This window comes from Onychomys torridus, chromosome 9, assembly GCF_903995425.1.
Source record: "Onychomys torridus chromosome 9, mOncTor1.1, whole genome shotgun sequence".
Lineage (NCBI taxonomy): Eukaryota > Metazoa > Chordata > Mammalia > Rodentia > Cricetidae > Onychomys > Onychomys torridus.
Genome location: NC_050451.1, coordinates 455,089 through 477,434, shown reverse-complemented (window position 1 = coordinate 477,434; position 22,346 = coordinate 455,089). Strand labels below are relative to the sequence as shown.

Sequence of the window (22,346 nt, the reverse complement as noted above, 5' to 3'; positions counted from 1 at the left end):
GCTGTGTGTTATGGATTACTTGTACTTTCATGCTCTGTTGTACTGGCCTGAATTCACATTTAGACCAGGCTAGCCTGGAAGTCAACCTTGTTTCCTCAGTCTCTGGAGTGCTGGGATTAGAAACATGTTTCACCATGCCTGGAGATGCTGATTGCTTTATGTGGAGATGCTTCAGCAGTGCTATTTCAGTTAAACAGTTAAATGGGAGTTGGTTTGTTTTTTTAAGGATAATCCCCTTCCTTGTCAAATTCTTTTTCTGTCTCTCTAAAAAAAAGGGGGGGGGTGTTTCCCCACCTCAGGGCTAAAGATTGATAAAATGGAAATAATTAAATGAAAGCTGCCCCCTTTAATACAACCCTTAAGGGAAACGAATCCTGAAGCCACAGGGCGTTTCTGTGGTTAGAAAGGCTGCTGAGGTGGGAAGGTCCAGGTCCACCGTCTCAGTCTCTACAGAATGGTTTAAGGCCGCAGCAGTGTGGAGGCATCCCACAGATCAGACTTCTCTTTCTGACACTGTCAATCACAGATTTCCGGATTCTACCTTTATTATCATTCCTGATCCCTCACAGAGAAGATGGCTCTTTAAATGAAGAACTTTTAGGCAGTCTCTACCATGCCTTTGCTGAGATGCTGAGGTGGTTGTTGGGGACTAGTCTCCAGCTGGGTTCTTGTCCCACATTTCCACAAGAATGGAGCAGGCAGACAGCAAAGGGTATTAATGGGGAGGGACTCAACTGCAAACTCGGGATTGGACTCCTTAACAGGATAAAGCAACTGAAAACAGATTGCCATTTGGGATTTAAATGACTTGGGTTTAAACTCCCGGGAGCAGTGAGACCACTGCAAGTCTGAGAAGTGTCAGGGCTCTAGAAATCATGAGCAGATGCCTGAACAAGTCCGCAGGCTTCCAGAGCAGCAAAGGGTCTTAATATCTGGAGGCTGGAAAGTGCTTGTGGAATGAATTGCCATCCAAGTCTGAAGTGTGGAGCCTTGGAGGCTGATCCTGAACAGGTCCTTCGCCTGTGGTAGCAGATGAGTCCTGGAGGCTAGCTCAAGTGATCTGTCGACCCAGTACAAAAGCCAGAAGCATAACCAGTCTTCCTTCTTGTCCATCTAGTTCTACATCACCTTGTGCCCTGAAGCCCAAATTCACAGAGTACCAGCTGGGCCCTTGTTGACTGAATGGGCTTGCAAACCCAATGAAGAAAACGGGTCCAATCAGGCAAGGGAGGCTAACCCTAGTGAGAGAGGAGAAGCCCTGAGCTCTCCAAATGCTCACTGTCAGGTCTTCCAGTGTACAGACACTTGTTAAAAAGTTCCTCTCAGTTCTAGTTGCCATGGTGCTCCTCTTAGGTTGCCTGTTCTTTCCCACTTTCTTCATCTAGGACAGTGGTCCTCACCCTTCCTAATGCTGCAGTCCTTTAATTCAGTTCTTCATGTTGTGGTGACTCCCAACCATAAAATTATGTTCAGTGCTACTTCATGGCTACTGCTATGAATCATAATGTAAATAGTTGTGCTTTTTGATGGTCTTAGGCGATCCCCCTGAAAGGGTCATTGGACACCCCCAAGGAGTCTCGACCCGCAGGTTGAGAACCACTGATCTGGGGGCTTTCCCTCGGCTGAGGTCTTGTCTCTTTTTGGCTGTTGCTGCCATCGAGTTAGCGGCTATCAGCAGTCCACCCCCTATAGCTCCTTTGCCCACAAGGACAAGCCTCCAGCTGTCGCAAAGCTCCATACTGGGAGTGTGAGGGAGTGGCTGTGCAGGATACTTACCTGTACCATTACCTTCTAGAGTGTAAGTATAACAGGATGTGTTTCTGTTATGGTGACTCAAATGTTAGCTTCAAGGCTACAAGGTTAAATAACACTGGCTTTGACTTTTTGTAATGCAGGAGCTGCAATCTGTGAAATGTTTATGAAAAAGATGCTTGGAAACTGATTTTGAAAATGTATTGACTCCCCATTTGGGCCCAAAAGGTGACTAACAATCAACGGCTGGCATCTTGCCCTTGTTTCATGCCTGTCTCTTACTCTGGGTCACCTATAATCACTTCTCAGGTCTTCATGTAAGGAACTGGAGGAGCATCTGTCTACCCGGCCTCAACCCCCTTCAAGGCTGAAGGTACAGAGGCAAGTTACAGTTGTAAACCAGCAGTCACCATTGGTGCTAGGAAGAACAAAATTTTGGATGGACGCCCCACCTCTCCAGGTGAGGGCGATTGTCCACGAGGGCCAGATGGCTCCTGAAACAGGAGTGATCATCCAGCTGTCAAAACACTGGTAAAGATTTCTTCGGGCCACTTTGCAGGACTGGATCAAGAAGACACCCCTGTACCAGTGATAAGAGCAGGACACATAAATTGGTCAGGTAGTTTAGGGCAGGGATAGGTCAGCAGCTGGAAAGATCTCTGGTTCTGTTCTGGCCAGAGGCTAGAAACGTCAGAAAAAGCAGGGGGGGCTTTGATTCCTGCTTTGGTCTCTTATCTGTTTTTCTCCTAAATGAACACTCTTGCCTGGAAACCATCTGAGGGACGCGATGGGAACTGAGAGGCGTCTGGACACCCTTGGATGAACTGACTGACTGACCCAGCTCATCTCCCCAGGTCTCACACCAGGCTCTGCTATAAGCCTGATAAAACCTTCCTAGGCCAGACACTCAATAGCAACCTGCTCCCTGGGATCTGTTCCTGCTGTCCAGCAGCCCTGCTTTCTTTATAGTAAACTTTTTATTAAGTTTTGTATCAAAACTTCTAAAGCCCACCCTTCTGGGATTCAGGAATTTCAGTTTTCAAGTTTGCAAGACAAGAACCTGGAGTCATGGACTCAGTGGAAGTTGTGTGTGTCTGTGAGCTTATATACCCTAACTCCTGGGTTAAAGCCCACCTAAGGCCAGGTTCCTCTGCCACATTCAGAGACCTCTCTTTTTGACCTTAAGGACCTCACTTTCTCAGTATCACTAGGACTAATTAATTACACATACTCTTGCTCTAAGTCTGTCTCTGTAGACCTAAACCTCACATCAGTACTCTGAATACAGACTTGGGGGAGGGGTCACTGGACCCCTATGTTTCTCTCCCCAGTGTGGCCACTGTTACTTGTTTCTTTCATTGGTATACTGGGATAGATGACAGAGCTGCAGGAGACCATGCTTTTGTCCTAAACCTTCCTTACATTTATGTGAAGTGTCACATTATGTGAAGAGCCTGTCTTTTTACTAACCACGGAAAAAAGTAGATTAGCAGTTTAGTATCACCATTCGACGTAAGTCATCGAATGGACACAATTACCTGAGTCCCTGGAAGACAGGAAGTTCACTTGCTCTACAAATCTCCTCCCAGCTTTTATCCTGTAACCACTTCGGAGCAGGATTTTTTTCAGCACTCTTAAGACTTACTCCTCCAGTTAGAAGAAACATGAGTTCCTGGTATTCGATCTCTTTCTTGGCCCTGTGTTCCCAAACAATAGCTGTTGTAAATGGTTGCTGTCAAGTGGGATGATATCAACTTCTGTATCATAGCCTCGCTGTTGGGGACACTGCAACAGACCGTGCAGAATGCAGCCACCAGGAGACAGAGGAGGTGGCTGACATGGCTGCCTCAGCTACCTGCCCAGTGATGCTTCCCAGATGCAGAGCAGAGATGGTACAAACCAAAGCCTGGCTGTATTGTTGGGACAGGAGGCAGAGGTAAGGAGAGCTGGTCAGCAGCAGCAGGGAGACCCAGTCAGCACTGCTGAATGCAGCTCCTTAGGGACCTCTGCTCAGGGACAGCTGAGTCTTCACCTATGCTACAGAAAAGAATGTCGGGGTGAAGCAAAGGTCACACATTTACAAAGCAGGCATAAGGAAGGATAAAAAGGTGTAGAAAATTAAGGGGCCAGGGAAGGGTAGGAGTCTAGGAGTCTCACAAACAAGACTGCTTAGTCTTGGAGTATGCTAGAAACATCGTAACCTCCTCAGTGACCCTTGTGACCTAGGATTTTACTGTATCAGTCGTAATCCCATCTAAGGCACACTGGGAACTATGTTCTCATTTACTGAAAACAAAACCCTTTGAGATATAACCTCAGAACTTAACAAAACCAGTCTATCTGCTACTGTAAAGATATGTAATCCAACTCTCTTGGGAAGCCCATACCCACACTTGTACGTGTCTTATTGCTTTCCTTGGCACCCCATTTTCTATTAACTCCTATGTTAAAATCTGTGTTAAATCCATCTTTTAGTAAATGCCAACTCTGCTTCATAGTGGCTTATCCTGAAATTATTTCCTGTAGTGAAACCAAGGATCAATGATCCAGCTTTACCTCACAGAGGTCATTGAAAACTCAGGAGGCTGGTGGCAGGATGGAGCAACGGCTCTGCCCCACCACCACTGACAGAAATAAGGATTGCACACACTTTTGTGTAGGTGGGGGGCAGAGAGCAATCGAGTGCATGTTTACTTAACAAAAATAACAGCACACACCTTGTACACGGCACACTTCTAAAGAGAGAGGTGCTTGGGTACCTACAGTGGATACAATATTTCTGTGTTTTGAAGGATTATTAAAAGGATATAATTCATAACAAGGATTTAAATTTAAGCAATATAAAATCGAAGTACAAAAATATAAGCTAGGGCTGGAGAGATGGCTCAGAGGTTAAGAGCACTGCTTGCTCTTCCAAAGGTCCTGAGTTCAATTCCCAGCAACCGCATGGTGGCTCATAATCATCTGTAATGAGATCTGGTGCCCTCTTCTGGCCTGTGGGGATATGTGCAGACAGACTACTGTATATATAATAAATAAATAAATCTTTTAAAAAAATATAAGCTAATTTGTTTTTTTTTTTTATTTTTTAAATCTCTCCTTGTGTGTGTGTGTGTGTGTGTGTGTGTGTGTGTGTGTGTGAAGCTTGACATCATTTATCGTCACAGAGATGTAAGTTTAAACCACAAAGGAACAATATTTATCACACACTAAAATGTACTTTGAAAATGACAATAGATGACACATACCTATAACCCAGTACTTGGGGGTCTGGGGCAGGAAGATTGTGAGTTCAAGGCCATCATCCTGGCCACTGAGGACCCTGATGCAAAGAGAACAATGCAGAATTCGGGGCAGACCTAGAACAGCACAGGAGCTTGACACTCACTGGGTACAAACTGGGGCATCTGGCAATAAATTGCGTGTTGCTTTCTAGATATCTTCCAAATGGAAGTGTGCACTAGAGCACCACAGCCTTCATACAGCAGCGTCCATAGTGTTGTTATTTAGATGATGTTGAGGGAAGAAGCAGGCAGAATACCTACTTTTGGATACTGTTTATATAAAAGCAAAACTAAACTGTAGTTTTGGAGAAGAGACTAGTAGTCACCTATGGAGAGAGTATGAGATTCAGGAATGATCTATTTCCAATTTTACTTTTGTAAGTTGATTGAGCTCTGTGTTATATTTTGTGAACATTTATGTAATATATAAATGTTAAAAATTAAAAATAAACACCGGGTTGGGGATTTAGCTCAGTGGTAGAGTGCTCGCCTAGCAAGCGTAAGGCCCTGGGTTCGATCCTCAGCTCAAAAAAAAAAAAAAAAAAGTAAAAATAAACACTAGAATATCAATACTATTGTGGAAACTATTGTTATGAGTGAAATAATGAATTAAACCAAGCAAGACATTATACTACTCTCTAAGAAGCCACTTTGTAGATTATATTCCAAGGCAGGTTTTTAAAGTAATTATAATAGGAAAATGCAAGTCACTTACAGCAGAAGATTAGCACACAACAAAAAGGAGAACAGTAGCTTGTCCTTCTCAAACAGCGATCGGCATATGTTGCAGTATAAGTTGTATGTGAAGTGGTCATTTAAATATCGCAGGCGCTTTTCCAAAATTTTGGATCTATTACTAAAATGTTAAAAAAGGAGAAATATGTTATCAAACAAAAATAGGAAAAATAAGTAACCTATAAAATGTTTTAAATTGCCAGGTGGTGGTGATGGCGGCGGCGGCAGTGACGGCGGTGGCAACGGCGGAGCACGCCTTTAATCCCAATACTCAGGAGGCAGAGGCAGGCGGATCTTTGTGAGTTCAAGGCCAGCCTGGTCTACAGAGTGAGTTCCAGTACAGCCAGGACTACACAGAGAAACCCTGTCTTGACAAACCAAAACCAAGGAGATAAATAAATAAGTAAGTAAGTAAGTAAGTAAGTAAGTAAGTAAGTAAGTAAGTAATTGATACTTAAAAGACAGAAAGAAGAGCAAGGTGTGGTGCCATACACTTTTATCTCAACACTCAGGGAACTGAGATGGAATGACTGCCACAAGTCTGAAGCCAGCCTGGGCTAAAAGCAAGTCTAGGTCACTCAGGGCTGCATAGTGAGGCCATCCCTACACATATAAATCTTCGGTGCACAAAACAACTTTTTAAAAGGAAGACTTCAGCTGTCTTTCCTCTGTCCTTTCCCCTTCTTTCACTTCCACACACTTAATGTCTACAATGAGAAGACTACAGAAGTAACCGCAAACAGTCATTCCATTTTTTAAACGGAAGGACGGTGAAAATCTAATCTAGGGAGAATGGGCAAAACTGGAAATGCTTACCTGTCATGAATAGAGTTGATATAAAGGTTCACAAACCAGATGAGAGAGTATTGGTACATGGGGTCAATGTTAGCCAGGTCTGCAATGCTAAAGAACAGCACCGATGAATGTTTAGCAATGGGTCTGTACCCTTCTCGGGACTCTGCTATTTTGAGTTCTGTTTTTTCTGCAACCTGGTAGAAGGGAAAAATCAAGATGAATGAATAGGGAGTGTCTTACACATATACTTTTCATATAATGAATCATATATATCAATATATATGTATGTATTTGAAAAGCCCTTAACACAATAACAAATTGCATGAACTCAATTTAAGTACATTCTACACGAGAGGAGTTTCTAGCTAAAAGCTAGAAAGAAAGGAAAGGGGAAGAATTCCAGAGGGAGGAAGAGGAAGGTGAGAGTCAGGAAAGAGGAGAGGAAAACAGACGAACTTTACACTCAGATTAACAGTGTGATCGTCCAGCAACCACGACTCTGAGGAAGATGAGTCTCGGGCTAGCATGTGTCCATCAGTTATTTACCATCTTTTGTTTTAGTAGGTCAAGCAAGAGGAAGGGGATAGAGAACAGTGTGCACACACCCATGGTAAAGATATTACCATGTGTACTATAGCCCAGCTATCTCCACACACCTCAAAGTCCAACCACTAACTGGGATAAGACAACTTTCAAAGTTCAGTTTTTAGATGAGGAGTCAACTAAAACTAAACAAACCTAATACACTGCACACGTAGCTAATAACTTTATTTCTTCTGTGTGTAGATAATGTATGGATTGAACTAAGTTTAGAGAAATTCAACAGTAAGATATTATCTATCCTCTGAGCTTAAAATTAGTTTCCAAGTTTTCATATTTTATCAGTTTTTCTTTTCTTGAAAGCCTGCTTCAGCATTTCCTCAGAGACAGAAGCCAATCGGAGCGTTAGAATCCAGACATTTCTAGGGGTCTTTCCTTTCACCTGCTGTTTCTTCGATATCTCATTAGACATCATCTTGGCAGAGTCTAAGACTTTTATTGCACTCTCATCTTCCAAAATGTTTCCTTCTGAAGATGATAATGTTTCTAAAATCCTTGTCTCTATGTCTTTTAGCTGCTTCTTATTAGCTGCAGACTGAAGAATAAGAGCATTCCGCTCCTCCTCTAATTCTGGTCTAAAAAAGACAGAAACATTTGCCGTAAATTTCTAATTTATATCTAAATATCATATATAAAATTTTGTGAATATTTGAATAATTTTATAGCTGTAACAAAAGCTAGTCAATTTTATTATATTGGCATACTGTGATGGTTGGTTTTAATGGTTAATGTGACGTAATCTAGAATTGCCCAGGAAGGAAGTCTCAGTGAGGGATCATCTACATTAGGTTGGCTACCACTTCATGGGCTGGACCCTGAACTCTGAAAAGGAGAGAGGGAGCTGAGTGCAGGCATGCATCTACCTATTGCTCTCTTCTTCCAGCAGATGTCATGTGACTAGTTCTCTCACTTTCCTGCAGCTGTGACTTCCTGCTAAGAAGGACTATGAACTGGAACTGTGGACTAAAATAAACCCCTTCTCCCCCAAGTTCCTTTTGTCAGTGTATATGATCACAGCAATAGGAAATGAAAAGGCTCATACAAACATTGAGTTGAGAAGTTTAAACAAAGAAAACATCATTTGCCTACTTAAAACGTGACAGCAACTCTAAGAAATGCATTAGATTAATCCTTATGGCAGAGCTGGTTACATACAGGAAAATAAAAAAGACTCCATTAGGAGATTTCTTTCTAATACCTTGGCTTTGTCATCAATAACTCCTCTGAAAGAACAGTCATAAGAAGAAGGACTGGTCCTTCTGGATTTTTAAGTGAAAGGCAAAATTGGCATTAAGCATTAATGAGCAAAAATGAGATCACACTTCAAAATAATACCATCTGGTGTAGGATATATTATAACACAGGCCTTGTTTATATTTAACTTTGGGAAGTAACAAAGCTACTTTTATATACTTTTAATTGATTTCACACAACAGACCACTTAATAAAGTCATATTAAGCGTCAATTAGAATCAACCATTTTCTCCTAGAGCCGTTCTTTCCTGTAGCTTTTCTGGGTATTGTTATTTTTTTCTCATTTGAAAAATAGTGTATGTTAGTAATGGGAAAATACCAAAGTATCAATGAAACCATAAAAATTGCCTATGCTCTTACACACTGGGTAAAATAACTGCTAATATTCAGGTATATTCTGTCTTAATCTTTCCTTTCTTTTTTCATTTTCAACACAGAGAGATTCACTCATCAATTTTTTAAACACAATATTACTCATATTACATATGTAGTTTATATTCTGTTTTCACACCCTACCCAAAGCATTTTACAAATTTAATATTCTGTATAGGAGTCTTTGAATATATTTCTGATTATATCTATGGCTTATATTACTATGGACAAAAATTCTAGCTTAGTCTGATAGAAGTCACAGTATGTATTCTGAATCTCATTATCCATAGTAAAAGACCAATATAACATGACTTGGCTTGAAAGTTATTACCGAAATGCTATTTTAAATAATTATATAACTGCTTGACATATAATGACAAAACATAAAATTTAGTCATTTCAGAATAGTCACAATACAAAAATACTAATGGCCTACAGATATTCTCTAAATAAACTGCCTGAAAGCTTAAAAAAAAAAAAAGAAAAAGACAAAAACATACCTCTCCTTTGCAACAACAATGCCTAGTAACTGATCTTCAAGCCCTTCTGGTGTTATCATGAAATTGAGCAAAGATACTTTTGTAGCCAGTTCTGGCATGTAATGCGGATTTCTCAGTTTTGTGGTGATATAAAATTTAAAATCAAAAGAATATTCAATAATGACTTCACCAAGTCGGATGCAATCAATGCCACCTATATTTCAGGAAAAAAACAGATAATAAATGAGCCAAAGTTACTTAGCCTCTTTCCCTATGTATTTCTAAGGCCTTACCTAAGTTATAAACAAAGAGGCCTAAGTAAGTTCAACTAGAAAACGGATATGACTAGTAAGCAATTATACAGTATGACTCATTTTGGAGCAACGGAGGACATTGTCTCTGGTCATCATGGACCTTTGTAAATCAACATACTTTTTGAGTTTTTTTCTATCAAATTTTAACTGTGATTCCAAAATTTTTATATGATCAAAGCTCACCAAAGTATTAGAATTTGACAGAGACAAATGTTCATCAGCAGAAAGATACATAGGGGGTAATGTTCACCTAGATTCAACTCTGGCCCACATTCTTGTCATTATTCATAATTAATGGGCTTTCTGAGGTCAACCATTGTAAGACAAGGGGATTTCGGTCTGTCTTCCAATGGATCATGCTCTCAGCAGAGCCAGAATCCAGGCGTAGGAGATATGGCCAAAGAGGCTGAAGCACTTATCTTAGGGTACCCAGGGAGGCTCACGTCTAAAAACTTCTTTTGGGTTTCTTTCCCTACACACCAACACTACAGGAGTTCTACCTTATCACCATCACCATATTAAATTTATGTATTGTTTTTCTTTCATTAGTTCTACCTTGTTTAAAAGTTTGTCTAAGTAACAAAGGCTCCAAAGAGGGATCTAGGTCTTCACCGACATTTTCTAGTAGAAGTGGAGTCCCAAACTGAATGCAGTTTTCCAACGTTCTCATATAATCGGTATCTGATAGCTTAATAACACTAAGTTGATTTTCTTTCTCAGAGTTTTTGATCCACTTATTGGCTTGACCCTGGGGATCAATCATCAGAGGCCTAGAAATAGAAGAAAATTCCAAGAGGAATACATAGCTGCTGCAATTTCTTAAAATCTGTACAATTTAAGTAAATGTTGCCATCAATTGTTACAAAGTATTTTACATCAAGATTTATCTTCATAAAAGTCCTATGATTATACATGTATATGTATGTAACAATAATAACTAAAGAAGAGGTCATGAATTTGCCAGGGAGGGGAGCATAGGAGGAATGGAAGGGGGAGAGGGAAGGGTAGATATTGTATAAATACAGTATTCATGTATGCAAGTCTCAAAAAATTAAGAATTTAAATTAAAACAAAAAGTAAAAGAAGTGTCCCTGGCTAAACCCAGTGGTCACAAAGCAAAAACAAAAAGACAGGAAAGTACAATGGTGGGAGGAGCTGAGGGAGAACTGTGGTAGAGGAGGAGCTGGGAGAGGACTGCTGGTGGAGGAAGAGCTGGGGGAGGACTGCTGGTGGAGGAGGAGCTGGGGGAGGACTGCTGGTGGTGGAGGAGCTGGGGGAGGACTGTGGTGGTGGAGGAGCTGGGGGAGGACTGCTCATGGTGGAGGAGCTGGGGAAGGACTGTGGTGGTGGAGGAGCTGGGGGAGGACTGTGGTGGGAGGGGCTAGGGGAGGACTGTGGTGGGAGTAGCTAGGGGAGGACTGTGGTGGGAGGAGCTAGGGGAGGACTGGTGGTGGTGGAGGAGCTGGGGGAGGACTGTGGTGGTGGAGGAGCTGGGGAAGGACTGTGGTGGGAGGAGCTAGGGGAGGACTGTGGTGGGAGGAGCTAGGGGAGGACTGTGGTGGGAGGAGCTAGGGGAGGACTGTGGTGGGAGGAGCTAGGGGAGGACTGGTGGTGGTGGAGGAGCTGGGGGAGGACTGTGGTGGTGGAGGAGCTGGGGGAGGACTGTGGTGGTGGAGGAGCTGGGGGAGGACTGTGGTGGAGGAGCTAGGGGAGGATTGTGGTGGGAGGAGCTAGGGGAGGGCTGTGGTGGGAGGAGCTAGGGGAGGACTGTAGTGGGAGGAGCTAGGGGAGGACTGGTGGTGGTGGAGGAGCTGGGAGAGGACTGGTGGTGGTGGAGGAGCTGGGAGAGGACTGCTGGTGGTAGAGGAGCTGGGGGAGGACTGTGGTGGAGGAGCTGGGGGAGGACTGTGGTGGAGGAGCTGGGAGAGGACTGCTGGTGGTGGAGGAGCTGTGGAGGACTGTGGTGGAGGAGCTGTGGAGGACTGTGGTGGAGGAGCTGGGGGAGGGCTGTGGTGGGAGGAGCTAGGGGAGGACTGTAGTGGAAGGAGCTAGGGGAGGACTGGTGGTGGTAGAGGAGCTGGGAGAGGACTGCTGGTGGTGGAGGAGCTGGGGGAGGACTGTGGTGGTGGAGGAGCTGGGGGAGGACTGCTCATGGTGGAGGAGCTGGGGAAGGACTGTGGTGGAGGAGGAGCTGGGGGAGGACTGTGGTGGGAGGAGCTACGGGAGGACTGTGGTGGGAGGAGCTAGGGGAGGACTGTGGTGGGAGGAGCTAGGGGAGGACTGGTGGTGGTGGAGGATCTGGGGGAGGACTGTGGTGGTGGAGGAGCTGGGGAGGACTGTGGTGGAGGAGCTGGGGGAGGACTGTGGTGGGAGGAGCTAGGGGAGGACTGTGGTGGGAGGAGCTGGGGAGGACTGTGGTGGGAGGAGGAAACCCTGTCTCAAACACCCCCCCCCCAAAAAAAGGTATTTTATTCTTTTAAATGAAGAAATTCAGTCTCACACTGGCCAAAATCCCAAGATTCTAAAACTAGACCAATGTTAGAAGAACTAGGAATTTGTGAATCTGTGAGTTCCTCTGCTTTCAATAACCTGTCATCACAGCAATTTTAATGCATGACATCAGTTACTGTAATGTGAAAAATAGTGGTACAAAACATTTGTTAAAAGTTTAAAATAAAAATAAAACACACCAGCTAATAAATGATTTTTACATGTTTGTGAGTAAAGCTATACAGAGTGAGTGCCCAAGTTAAGTCTGGTCTATACTTAAAATCTATTTAGGAATGTTTTCTAGGATAGTAAAGTAAAGGCTTTGTGTCTGAGAATATAAAATTGGTGGCTGCAGTGATAGTTCAATGATTTAGAGCATTCGTTCCTCTTACAGAGGACTCTTGTGCAGCTTACAAGTGTCTGCAACTGCAGTTCCTGGGGACCTAACACCCTTTTCTGGTCTCTGCAGGCAACCAGGCATGCATGTGGTACACAGAAATACATGCAAGCAAACATTCATGCACATGAAATAAATAAATCTATTTTTAAAAAATATGTAATTAATGAGGAGAGAAAGCCTGGGACTTGCTGGAGGCTGGAGAAGACAGTAAATGGGCATTATAATCAACTTTAATATAAAAGTATCTTCAGTGGTTATTCAGCCACACTCTAATCCAATTTTAAGTCTTCCCATTTCTAAAGCATGCCATGATTATACTTTTGAGTGCTCATATTCATTTGATACTACTCTTAAACGTCCCACATCCTCACAACATCCTGGCTTAGGTGTAATTATTGCCCCACTTTATAAATAGAGAAATAGAGGTAAGAACGACTTAGAAACCTTTAATTTGGTAAGATAACTGAATAAATGGTAGAATCATAAGTGCTAATGTATTTATACAATAGAATATAAACCTCCCTGGAACAAAGCACCCATACATGGAGTAACATGGATGAATCTAAAAACAGTTATGCTGAGAGGAAAATGTCTCATATATATGTCAAGAAGTAGATATGATGTTACATTATAGGCATAACTAATCTACGTTGAGAAGTAACTGGGACAATGATTTCCTGGGTGGGATGAGAGCAGGAAAGGAATATAAGGAGGTAACCTTGCTCTGCATCTTGATGGAGGCTTGAGTGCACTGGTGCGTACTCTTTTTGAATTCACCAAATGGTGCATTAGAGTTATATATAATTTTGTTATATATAATTTTTACCTCAAACAAAAAATACATAAGCTATATTGATGTAGTTAACAATATGCATGTTGAAGTGGCTAAGGGGAAAACACAAGTCTGCAGCTCATCTGTAAACACATTTAGAAAGAAGGGTTAGCAGCGGCGTAGATGGATTTGTGATTAAGCAGCAAATAAAACACAATGCTAATTGCAGAGTCTAGGGGTGACCATTACACTGGTGCTTCTTGTAAAAGTCTTTCAACTTTTATATATATTTGAAGACTTCCAAATAAACACAAGGAAACCCTTTATGTTCCTTACCATCGTCTGGAATTATTAACAATCACACCATTGTCTATGGAGAATGCATCTGTTGGTAGCCCAGCAATATTCCAAGCTCTAATTTTTACTGGATCACCCAAGGTTTTACTCAATGAGAACTCCTCTGAACATGGGAATTTCTTCTTCTGTAAGAAATAAACAGAAGTCTGATGGTCTCTTTCATCTTATTAATTGAAATACTAAGTTAAATACATATTTAATTTCCATAACTAAGGATCATAAAAACTGCATTGAAAGTTGGACCTTGAGAGTATTTTACTAGTTAAAGAAGAGGGAGGAGAGAGAGAAAGAGAGAGAGACCTCCCATATTTTTAGTATTCTTCCTTCCACTGTCCTTATCGCCATCATATCTTCCAAAACACGCTTGGAATGTTCTAAGCAAAAGTTGCTAAGTGTAAATCTAGTACCTTGCACAACCTGCTCCAATCTTCCGTGCATTCTTGTCGAAATCCGGAAGTGAAAGCCCCGAGGTAAGCGATTACTCCTGCTGACACGAGGACATCACCCGTTAAGTTCTCATACGTTATTTGAAGGTCACTGGCAGCTTGAGACCATCTGTGCAACAAGCCAAAGGCAAAACCAATGTACAACAGACACTTGTAGGGAAGGGCTGGCTGGAAGGATGGATCAGTGGTTAAGAGCACCGGCTGTTCTTCTAAAAGATGAGGGTTTAGTTTGCAGCATCTGCCTGGTGGCTCACAACTGTCTGTAACCACAGTTCAGAGGATCTCACCCCCTCTTCTGGCCTCCACAGGCACTGCACCAGGCATGCATGTGGTACACAGCCATACACACAGGCCAACAGTCACACACATAAAATTAAAACAACAAAAAACCCCGAAAGTACAAGGGCCTTCTTGTCCAGTCCTATTAAGAAAATGCTATGACATGTTGGGCTTATCTGTAAAACAAGTAGGTTGGAGCCCTTCCAGCTCTGATATGCTACATTATATGAATTTCCACATTTCAATATTAGAGTAATAGTTATGCTCTGTGGGATTCAGCTTTACCACCAATAATGACAAACCTAGAATTTTTCACTTTATAATTTTCTATTGGGTCCCACTATTTGTTTCAGTATTTATGTCTAGAAAATAAGAACCAGAAACATTTGCAGGTCATTCCAGAAATACTATTTTGAAGCAAGACTCTTTGAAATTCCTTAAATTAAAAAGTTGAGATCCTGCGGATAAAGTCAATAGTTTTTCCCATTCAACAAAAACGTCATGATACAAGTTATTTCAAAACCATCTAACCTGGACTAAGTTACTATATCATGCTATTCATTGTATAAACATTACCAATAATGAGATAGCTGACTGTCCAGTCCAACTTAAAGATACATAGAAAACTGGAAAATAACTGCACAACCAACAACCATTACCATTTAGATTAAAAACTGTTGGCCAGGCAGTGGTGGTGCACGCCTTTAATCCCAGCACTTGGGAGGCAGAGCCAGGTGGATCTCTGTGAGTTTGAGGCCAGCCTGGTCTACACAGCAAGATCCAGGACAGGCTCCAAAACACCACAGAGGAAACCCTGTCTCGAAACGTCTCCCCCGAAAAATAAATAAATAAAAACTGTTAACATTGCATTTCCTCCCCCCCCCCTTTTTTTTCCCCCGAAACAGGGTTTCCCTGTGTAGCTTTGCGCCTTTCCTGGAACTCACTTGGTAGCCCAGGCTGGCCTCGAACTCACAGAGATCGCCTGCCTCTGCCTCCTGAGTGCTGGGATTAAAGGCGTGCGTCGCCACCGCTCGGCCTTGTTTTTGTTTTGAAATACTATCCTCAACACTCATCTTGCTCCTTTGGAGGGTCCCAGCCAGGTGCTTTACAAAATGCCTCCTATTCTCGATCCGCCATCGTAAAATCAAAAGTAACTGGGACAATGATGAGAGCCCCTCAAGCCTGCCATCCCCAGCTCTTGTGAGAAGCCGCCGGCTCTACCTCGATTTTTCTCCTCCCAGCCCTCCTATTAGTTTGGAGGCTCGTTCCAGCTTCTTGGCACACAGTTCCACCTGATCTTCCAGAGCTGCCTTTTCCTCTGTTTTCTCAAGAAAAATCTTCTGTAGATTTTCCAGGTGGTGCTCTACTTCTGCCAGTTCTCCTCTCTTCTGATTCAGAAGCTCCATGGTCTCGGCTAAGGACTTCTGAGCCTCTGATAAGCGAGCTTTCTTAGGAGCCACAACCTGTTTGGGAACAATATGCAGATGTTGTGTGTTCGATGTAAAAGTTAGATGTTGCGGGCAGACATGGGGTATAACGATAAATTATACCTAATAAGCATCTAAATCTTATATAAAGCAAAACACCAATATACTCCACAAAAAATATAAATCATTTGGATTTGTAAACTATAGCATACAAAATTATTCTGGACTAACAAGGTATTTTAATGTGCAATAAAAGTATCACAATATATAGCAGAATGTTTTAAGATAATGAGAAATTGCCAATCAACTGAAAATGGGCTGGGGTGGGGGTGGGGGAACAGGTGGTTCTGTTTCTTCCTCTTTGTTTAACTTGTTGGTTCTTTTGAGATAAGTTTTTACTCTGTAGTCCTGACTGCCTTGGACTCATGACAATCCTCTTGACTTAGCCGCCCAAGGGCAGGTATTGGAGACATGAGCCGCCACGCCTGGCTTCTCATTCTTTTCTAGAGTAAGCTGTTTTCTTTTTAATATACAGATGTGCTTTTGGTTTTAGTGTTTTGTTTTAATATTATTTTCCTTTCTAAGTCTGTGATCTTCCAAGCCACACCAAGGATCAATCACATTAGCCTTGGAGAGATTAAGACCGTGATAGTAAAAACACTGAGAAGGAAGGGTTTTGTAGTCAGTTCACAAAATTAGAACGCTTTGTTGAAGAGAAAAAGGATTTTAAAAGCTGTTATTTTGTTGTGCCATTAACATATCAAGAATAAGCTTTGGTTAACTTGATCACTGAATCATACCATAAGTCACTGGTACAAAAACAATTTAGAAGATGAATAAACAGAGTCTGGGCCAATCAGAAAGAAGGTTATCCCAGCCCTTCTGGTATATCACCATGAATTAAGCTAGAGGCAAAGAGAGGTAAGGAACACTTAGCAGATACTAAATGTCTTGCTTTCTCTCCTCTGGGCTAAAATCCTTAGGAAGAATATGTTAAAACAAGTAGACAGAAGCCGGGAAGCTCCCCTTTCCGTTGTGGGCCTCAGACATTGCTGAAGCCTCCCTATTATCTTCTTGCACTGACCTGGAGCAGCTGCTTTGGTATGGAAATGGCACGTGGAGATATAGCTAGGGAAGAAACACTCCGGGGCATCTGGAAACTAACTGAACTGAGAGATAACAGACCTGTCACAACACTACTGTGTGGAGAGAAATATGTTCATTAGAAAGATATCCTGGATAGAATCTCTCTTACCCCTTGAACAGATTTACACAGCTCTCTTCTCCATCAACTAAAACTCAAAAGACCCTGCCTCACTATCAGCATATGCCCATCTCATTGCAGTACAGCTTCCCAGTGACTACAGCCTGGTAATTCTGTGCCTTGAGCTTATTCTAACACATATTATCAAATATTTCTGTTTCTCTTTTATAATCCTCCTTCCCTGGGTATAGTTATGCAATGCCTGTGTTTTTCTGCTCCTTTACTAGACAGATTTGTAAAACACTCAACTAGATTCTCTGATTTCCCAGGAACTTGGGCCAGTGCATATTCCATAAAAGATCCCTTCTCAACTCAAGCCATTACTTCAAGGGATCTCTTTTCACTAGGAATTTAACTATACTGGATCTTCTTACACCCAATGGATCATCTCACTTAGAATCTTTAAGATCATTTAAATTTTTTATTATAATTATTTATTTGTATAGGTGTGTCTGTGCATGTGTGCAGTATGTGTACAGGCATGGCATGCCACAAAATATATGTAGAGGTTAGAGATAACTAGCAGGAGTTAGTTTTCTCCTCTCACTATGTGGGTCCCAGTGGTTAAACTCAGGTCAGCATGCTTGGTGGCAAGCATCTTCATTCACTGGCTCATCGTGCTAACCCTGAATCAACTTTTAAAACAGAAATTTATTGAGATGTACCACACAATTCACCCTTTTAAAGTGTAAGTATCAATGGTCTTTAGTATGTTCACAGAACCATTATCATAGTCAATTTTAGAACATTTTTTCTGTCACCCCAGATGGGAACTTCATAACCATTATTAAGTTATTTTCCACTTCTCCCCATCCCCTCCTCCCTTCTCCTAACCTGTGGCCCCAGGCAATAACTTATCTACCTTCTATTTCTCTGTTTTTGGTCTATTCTTGCTATTTTCCTTTTTTCTAACTATGATTACATATCCTTTGAACCAAATATCTCCATCCTCTTTTCCCTTAACTATCAAAGCCTCTGAATACTATATATCCTAAGGAAATTATGTCACCGTGTGGAAAAGCTATTTGTACTGTGATGGCTGAACTGTTTAAAAACATGGTACTATATATGAGGGAACACTAGGCACAAAAGAATGAAATTCTATTATTTGTGGTAATACAGACATATTTGGTGGCGATGAAATAAGAAGTCACACAAAGACAAGTATCACATGATTTGACTCCTATGGAGAATCCAGAAACTTAGACCCATCTTTCTTTTCTTTTCTTTTCTTTTTTTTTTTGAGACAAGGTTTCTCCTCCTCCTCCTTCTCTTCTTCTTCTTCTTCTTCTTCTTCTTCTTCTTCTTCTTCTTCTTCAAGACAGAGTTCCTCTGTATAACAGCTCTGGCTGTCCCAGAACTTTCTCTGTAGACCAGGCTGGCCTCAGACTCACAGAGATCCACCTGTCTCTGCCTCCTGAGTGCTGGGATTAAAGGTGTGTGCCACCACCACCTGGCTGAGCCATCTTTTTAAACTCAGTGCCTCATGCATACTAAGCTAACTCTACCATCACACTTTATTTTATTTTTAGGCAGAGTCTTGCCAAGTTGCCCAGGCTGGTCTGGAACTCACTTTGTAGCTCTAGATAGCCTTGAACTTGAAATCTTGTCTCAGTATCCCTGAGTAGCTGAAGTTACAGGCATCTGTTATTACAACCAATCTGAATCAACTTTAAAAATTGCTGCTTTGCCTCCTACGTTTTGGAGTTTTCCTTTCTTGTGCTCTCCCATCACTAGGCCCTGATTCCCTGTTGTTTCACAGCCTAGGGTGGTAGATCTGGCTTGATCATCTCTGCTGCTCTAGCATTAGCTAGCACCTACAACATTCTCCACCCACTAGGCTACAAATAGCATCTGAGGGTTAAACTGTAACCACAGCAGGTTAAGTTCTTCCTGGAACCACTTACAAAACATCTTAACTGGTTAAAAAAAATGTGCATGTATACACATGGCCCTGAGACAAAGGTAAGTTACCTACAACCCCCAGCTCCACCCCCATCTCCTAAGACCTCCTCCTGGCCTCTCTCACTCTCTTTGGGACTCACTAGATCACAGACTGTCTTAGTTAGGGTTATTATTACTATGATGAAACATCATGACCAAAAGCAACTTAGAGAGGAAAAGATTTATTTCACTCACAGTTCCATGTAACAGTCTGTGGTGCTTTGAATAGGTATGGCTCCTAAAGACTCATGTGTTTGAATGCTTACCTATAGGTATGGCACTATTAGGAGGTGTGGTCTTGTTGAAGTAGGTGTGGCCTTGCTGGAGGAAATGTGTCACTGTGGGGTGGGGGAGCTTTGAGGTCTCCTACACTCAAGGTAAGCCCAGTGTGGGACACAGTTGCTTCTGCTGCCTGCAGATCAAGATGTAGAGCTCTCAGCTCCTTCTCCAGCACCATGTCTGCATGCACACCACCATGAAGACAATGGACTAAACCTCTGAAACTATTAGCCAGCCCCAATTAAATGTTTTCCTTTATAAGATTGCTGTGGTCATGGTGTCTCTTCACAGTTATAGAAATCCAATTTCTAGACACAGTTCATCTTTCAAAGCAGTGAGAGACAGAACTCAAGCAAGGCAGGAATCTGGAGGCAGGAGCTGATGCAGAGGCCATGGAAGAGTGCTGCTTACTGGCTTGCTCCTTATGGCTTGCTTGGCTTGCTTTCTCATAGAACCCAGGACCACCAGCCCAGGGTTGCCACTACTTGTAATGGGCTTGGCTCTGCACAATCAATCATTAATTAAAAAGTGCTCTACAGGCTTGCCTACAGGTTTATCTTATGGAGGCATTTTCCTAACTGAGGTTTCCTTATCTCAGATGACTTTAGCTTGTGTCAGTTGATAAAAAATTATCCAGCCCACAGGCCCTCCCAACCACAGACCTTTTTCCCTGCCAGTTGAGCCAGCAAACTACCTGTGCTTGCTAGTATAGCAATATTCAGGAATTGGTAGGATGAATATTGTGAAAATGGTCATCCTCTGCCAAGAAATCTACAGACAGTGCAATTCACATCAAAATTCTAATGCAATTCTTCTTAGAAACTAAAAAAAAAATCTTGAATTTCATAAGGAAATACAAACAATCTACAATAGTCCAAATGATCCTGAGCAATAAAACAAAACAAACAAAAAAAAAAAAACCAAAAAAAACTTCTAGAGGTATTACCATTTCAGACTTTAAGATATACAACAGAGCTATAGTAATAAAAGCATTGTTGTATTGACATAAAAAAAAGACCTATTGATCAATGGAATAGAATTAAAGAGCCACACAAATACCCACACTCCTACAGACACCTGGGTTTTTGTTTTTCATTTACATTATTTTATTTGGAAATGTTATAACAGTACATCAAAACCAAGTTGCAGAGACAATGGATGCCATTAGTTTAGGTATCATCAGTTTATTATAAAAGGGAGACATGGACATTGTTTATGTGATAAAAATAGTTCAGCAGAACTGGCATTTCATGTGATGCCATTTCAACAGTGATCTCAGTCTACGAACTTCCCAAGAATGTCGCCATTTCTAAATAAAAAATAATCTTTGTCATCTAGAACTATTTTGCTGCCTCCTTATTCTGGGAGAAGAAGTTTTCACACTGATTGATTGAATTTCTTCATCCTTTCCTTTCGTGCCTTGTGGTGATGTTTTGTTTGTGCTCTAACAAATAAAGCTTGCCTGGAGATCAGAGTGCAGAGCGAGCCACTGAGGCCAGGCATGGGTGGCCTCACCTTTAGTCCCAGCACTTGGGATCTCATTCTTTTGATCCCAGTACTTGGGAGGAGGAAACAGTGATACAGAAGCTCGACCCTTTTTAGTCTGAGGATTCCTAGAGGAAAGAAGTCTTTCTAGTGGCTGGCTGCTCTGCTTCTCTGGTTTTTCAGCTTTCACCCCATGTATGACTCTGGGTTTTTATTATGAAGACCAATTAGAATTCGTGCTATAGCGCCTGACCCCCAGCTACTGCTGTTTGCAATACTTCCCTTGAGATCCTCCTGGAAGCACAGTGCCCCCTTTGGTTGCAGTTATCACTGCACTCCTTTAGCCACTGTTCCGTCAGAGAGGAAGCAGCTGTCTAAAAGCTTGTCCTGTAATGATTCACGCCACCATAGCTTGGGCTCCTGTCATTTGATTTTTGACAAAGTGGCCAACAATACACATTGAAGAAAAGACAGATTTTCAACATGGATTTTCAGATTATGCTGAAATAGCATATGTAGAAGAATGAAACTTGATCCTCATCTCTCATCCTGCACAAAATTCAACTCCAAATGATTCGAGGACCTTAACACAAGATCTGATGCCCTGATTCTGATAGACAATAAAGTAGAGCACACACTTGATCTCACTGGACAGGAAGGGGCTTTCTGAACAAACTCTGACAGCACAGACGTGAAGAATAAGAATTAATAAATAGGGGCTGCAGAGGTGGCTCAGAAGTTAAGAACACTGACTGCTCTTCCAGAGGTCCTGAGTTCAATTCCCAGCAACCACATGGTGGCTCACAACCACTGTAATGAGATCTGGCGCCCTCTTCTGGCCTGTGGTGATATGTGCAGACAGAGCACTGTACACATAATAAATAAATAAAATTTAAAAAAGAATTAATAAATAGGACTTCATGAGACTGAAAGCTTCTGTACAACAAATGACACTATCACTTGAGTGAAGAAGAAACTCACAGAATGGGAAATCTTTACCAGCTATACATGTAATGGAGGGTTAGTGTCTACTATAATAGACAGAACTAAAAACCAAATAATCCATTTAAAATATTGGGCATAGAGCTAAATAGAGAGTTCTCAAAAGATGAAAAATAAGTGGCTGAACATCATTTTTAAAAAATTTTCAACATCCTTAGTTACCAGGAAAATGTAAATTAAAATTACTTTGAGGTTTTTGTTCTTCCCAAGTCAGAATGTCTAAGATTAAAAAAGTAAATTAAAAAAACTAAATTGTGACAATTTCTTGGATAGATATGGGGAAAGAACACTTATTCAGTACAGGTAGGAGTGAAAAACTTGTATATCTGATATGGAAATCAGTGTGAAGTTTCTTCAAAAAACTACCATATTGTCCAGCTACACCACTTTTGAACATATACCCAAGGACTTTATATCCTATTATAGAGATACCTGCTCATCCATATTCATTGTGCTCTCCTCACAATAGCTATGAAATAAAAACTTAGATTTTTGTAGAATATCATTTTAAGATGTGTTACATTTGTTTATGCTGTGAAATATTTGTTTAATGATGCAAAGATGTGTTACATTTGTTTGATTAAATAAAATTAACCTGCAGTCAGGAAGCTGAGTC

The 22,346-nt window shown here is 41.6% G+C and overlaps 1 protein-coding gene across 1 annotated transcript in view; it reads right to left on the bottom strand.

Annotated features, from left to right (window-relative positions):
* Positions 1 to 22,346, bottom strand: part of Dnah12 (dynein axonemal heavy chain 12) — a 168,422-nt gene that overhangs the window by 32,386 nt on the left and 113,690 nt on the right. The window contains exons 53-61 of the mRNA XM_036200006.1: positions 15,551 to 15,792; positions 14,012 to 14,159; positions 13,584 to 13,729; positions 10,141 to 10,355; positions 9,293 to 9,485; positions 7,549 to 7,741; positions 6,588 to 6,760; positions 5,752 to 5,892; positions 3,291 to 3,449 (exon numbers count right to left, since the gene is read on the bottom strand). Coding sequence (XP_036055899.1) covers positions 3,291 to 3,449; positions 5,752 to 5,892; positions 6,588 to 6,760; positions 7,549 to 7,741; positions 9,293 to 9,485; positions 10,141 to 10,355; positions 13,584 to 13,729; positions 14,012 to 14,159; positions 15,551 to 15,792 — 1,610 coding nt within the window. The remainder of the gene's footprint in view (positions 1 to 3,290; positions 3,450 to 5,751; positions 5,893 to 6,587; positions 6,761 to 7,548; positions 7,742 to 9,292; positions 9,486 to 10,140; positions 10,356 to 13,583; positions 13,730 to 14,011; positions 14,160 to 15,550; positions 15,793 to 22,346) is intronic.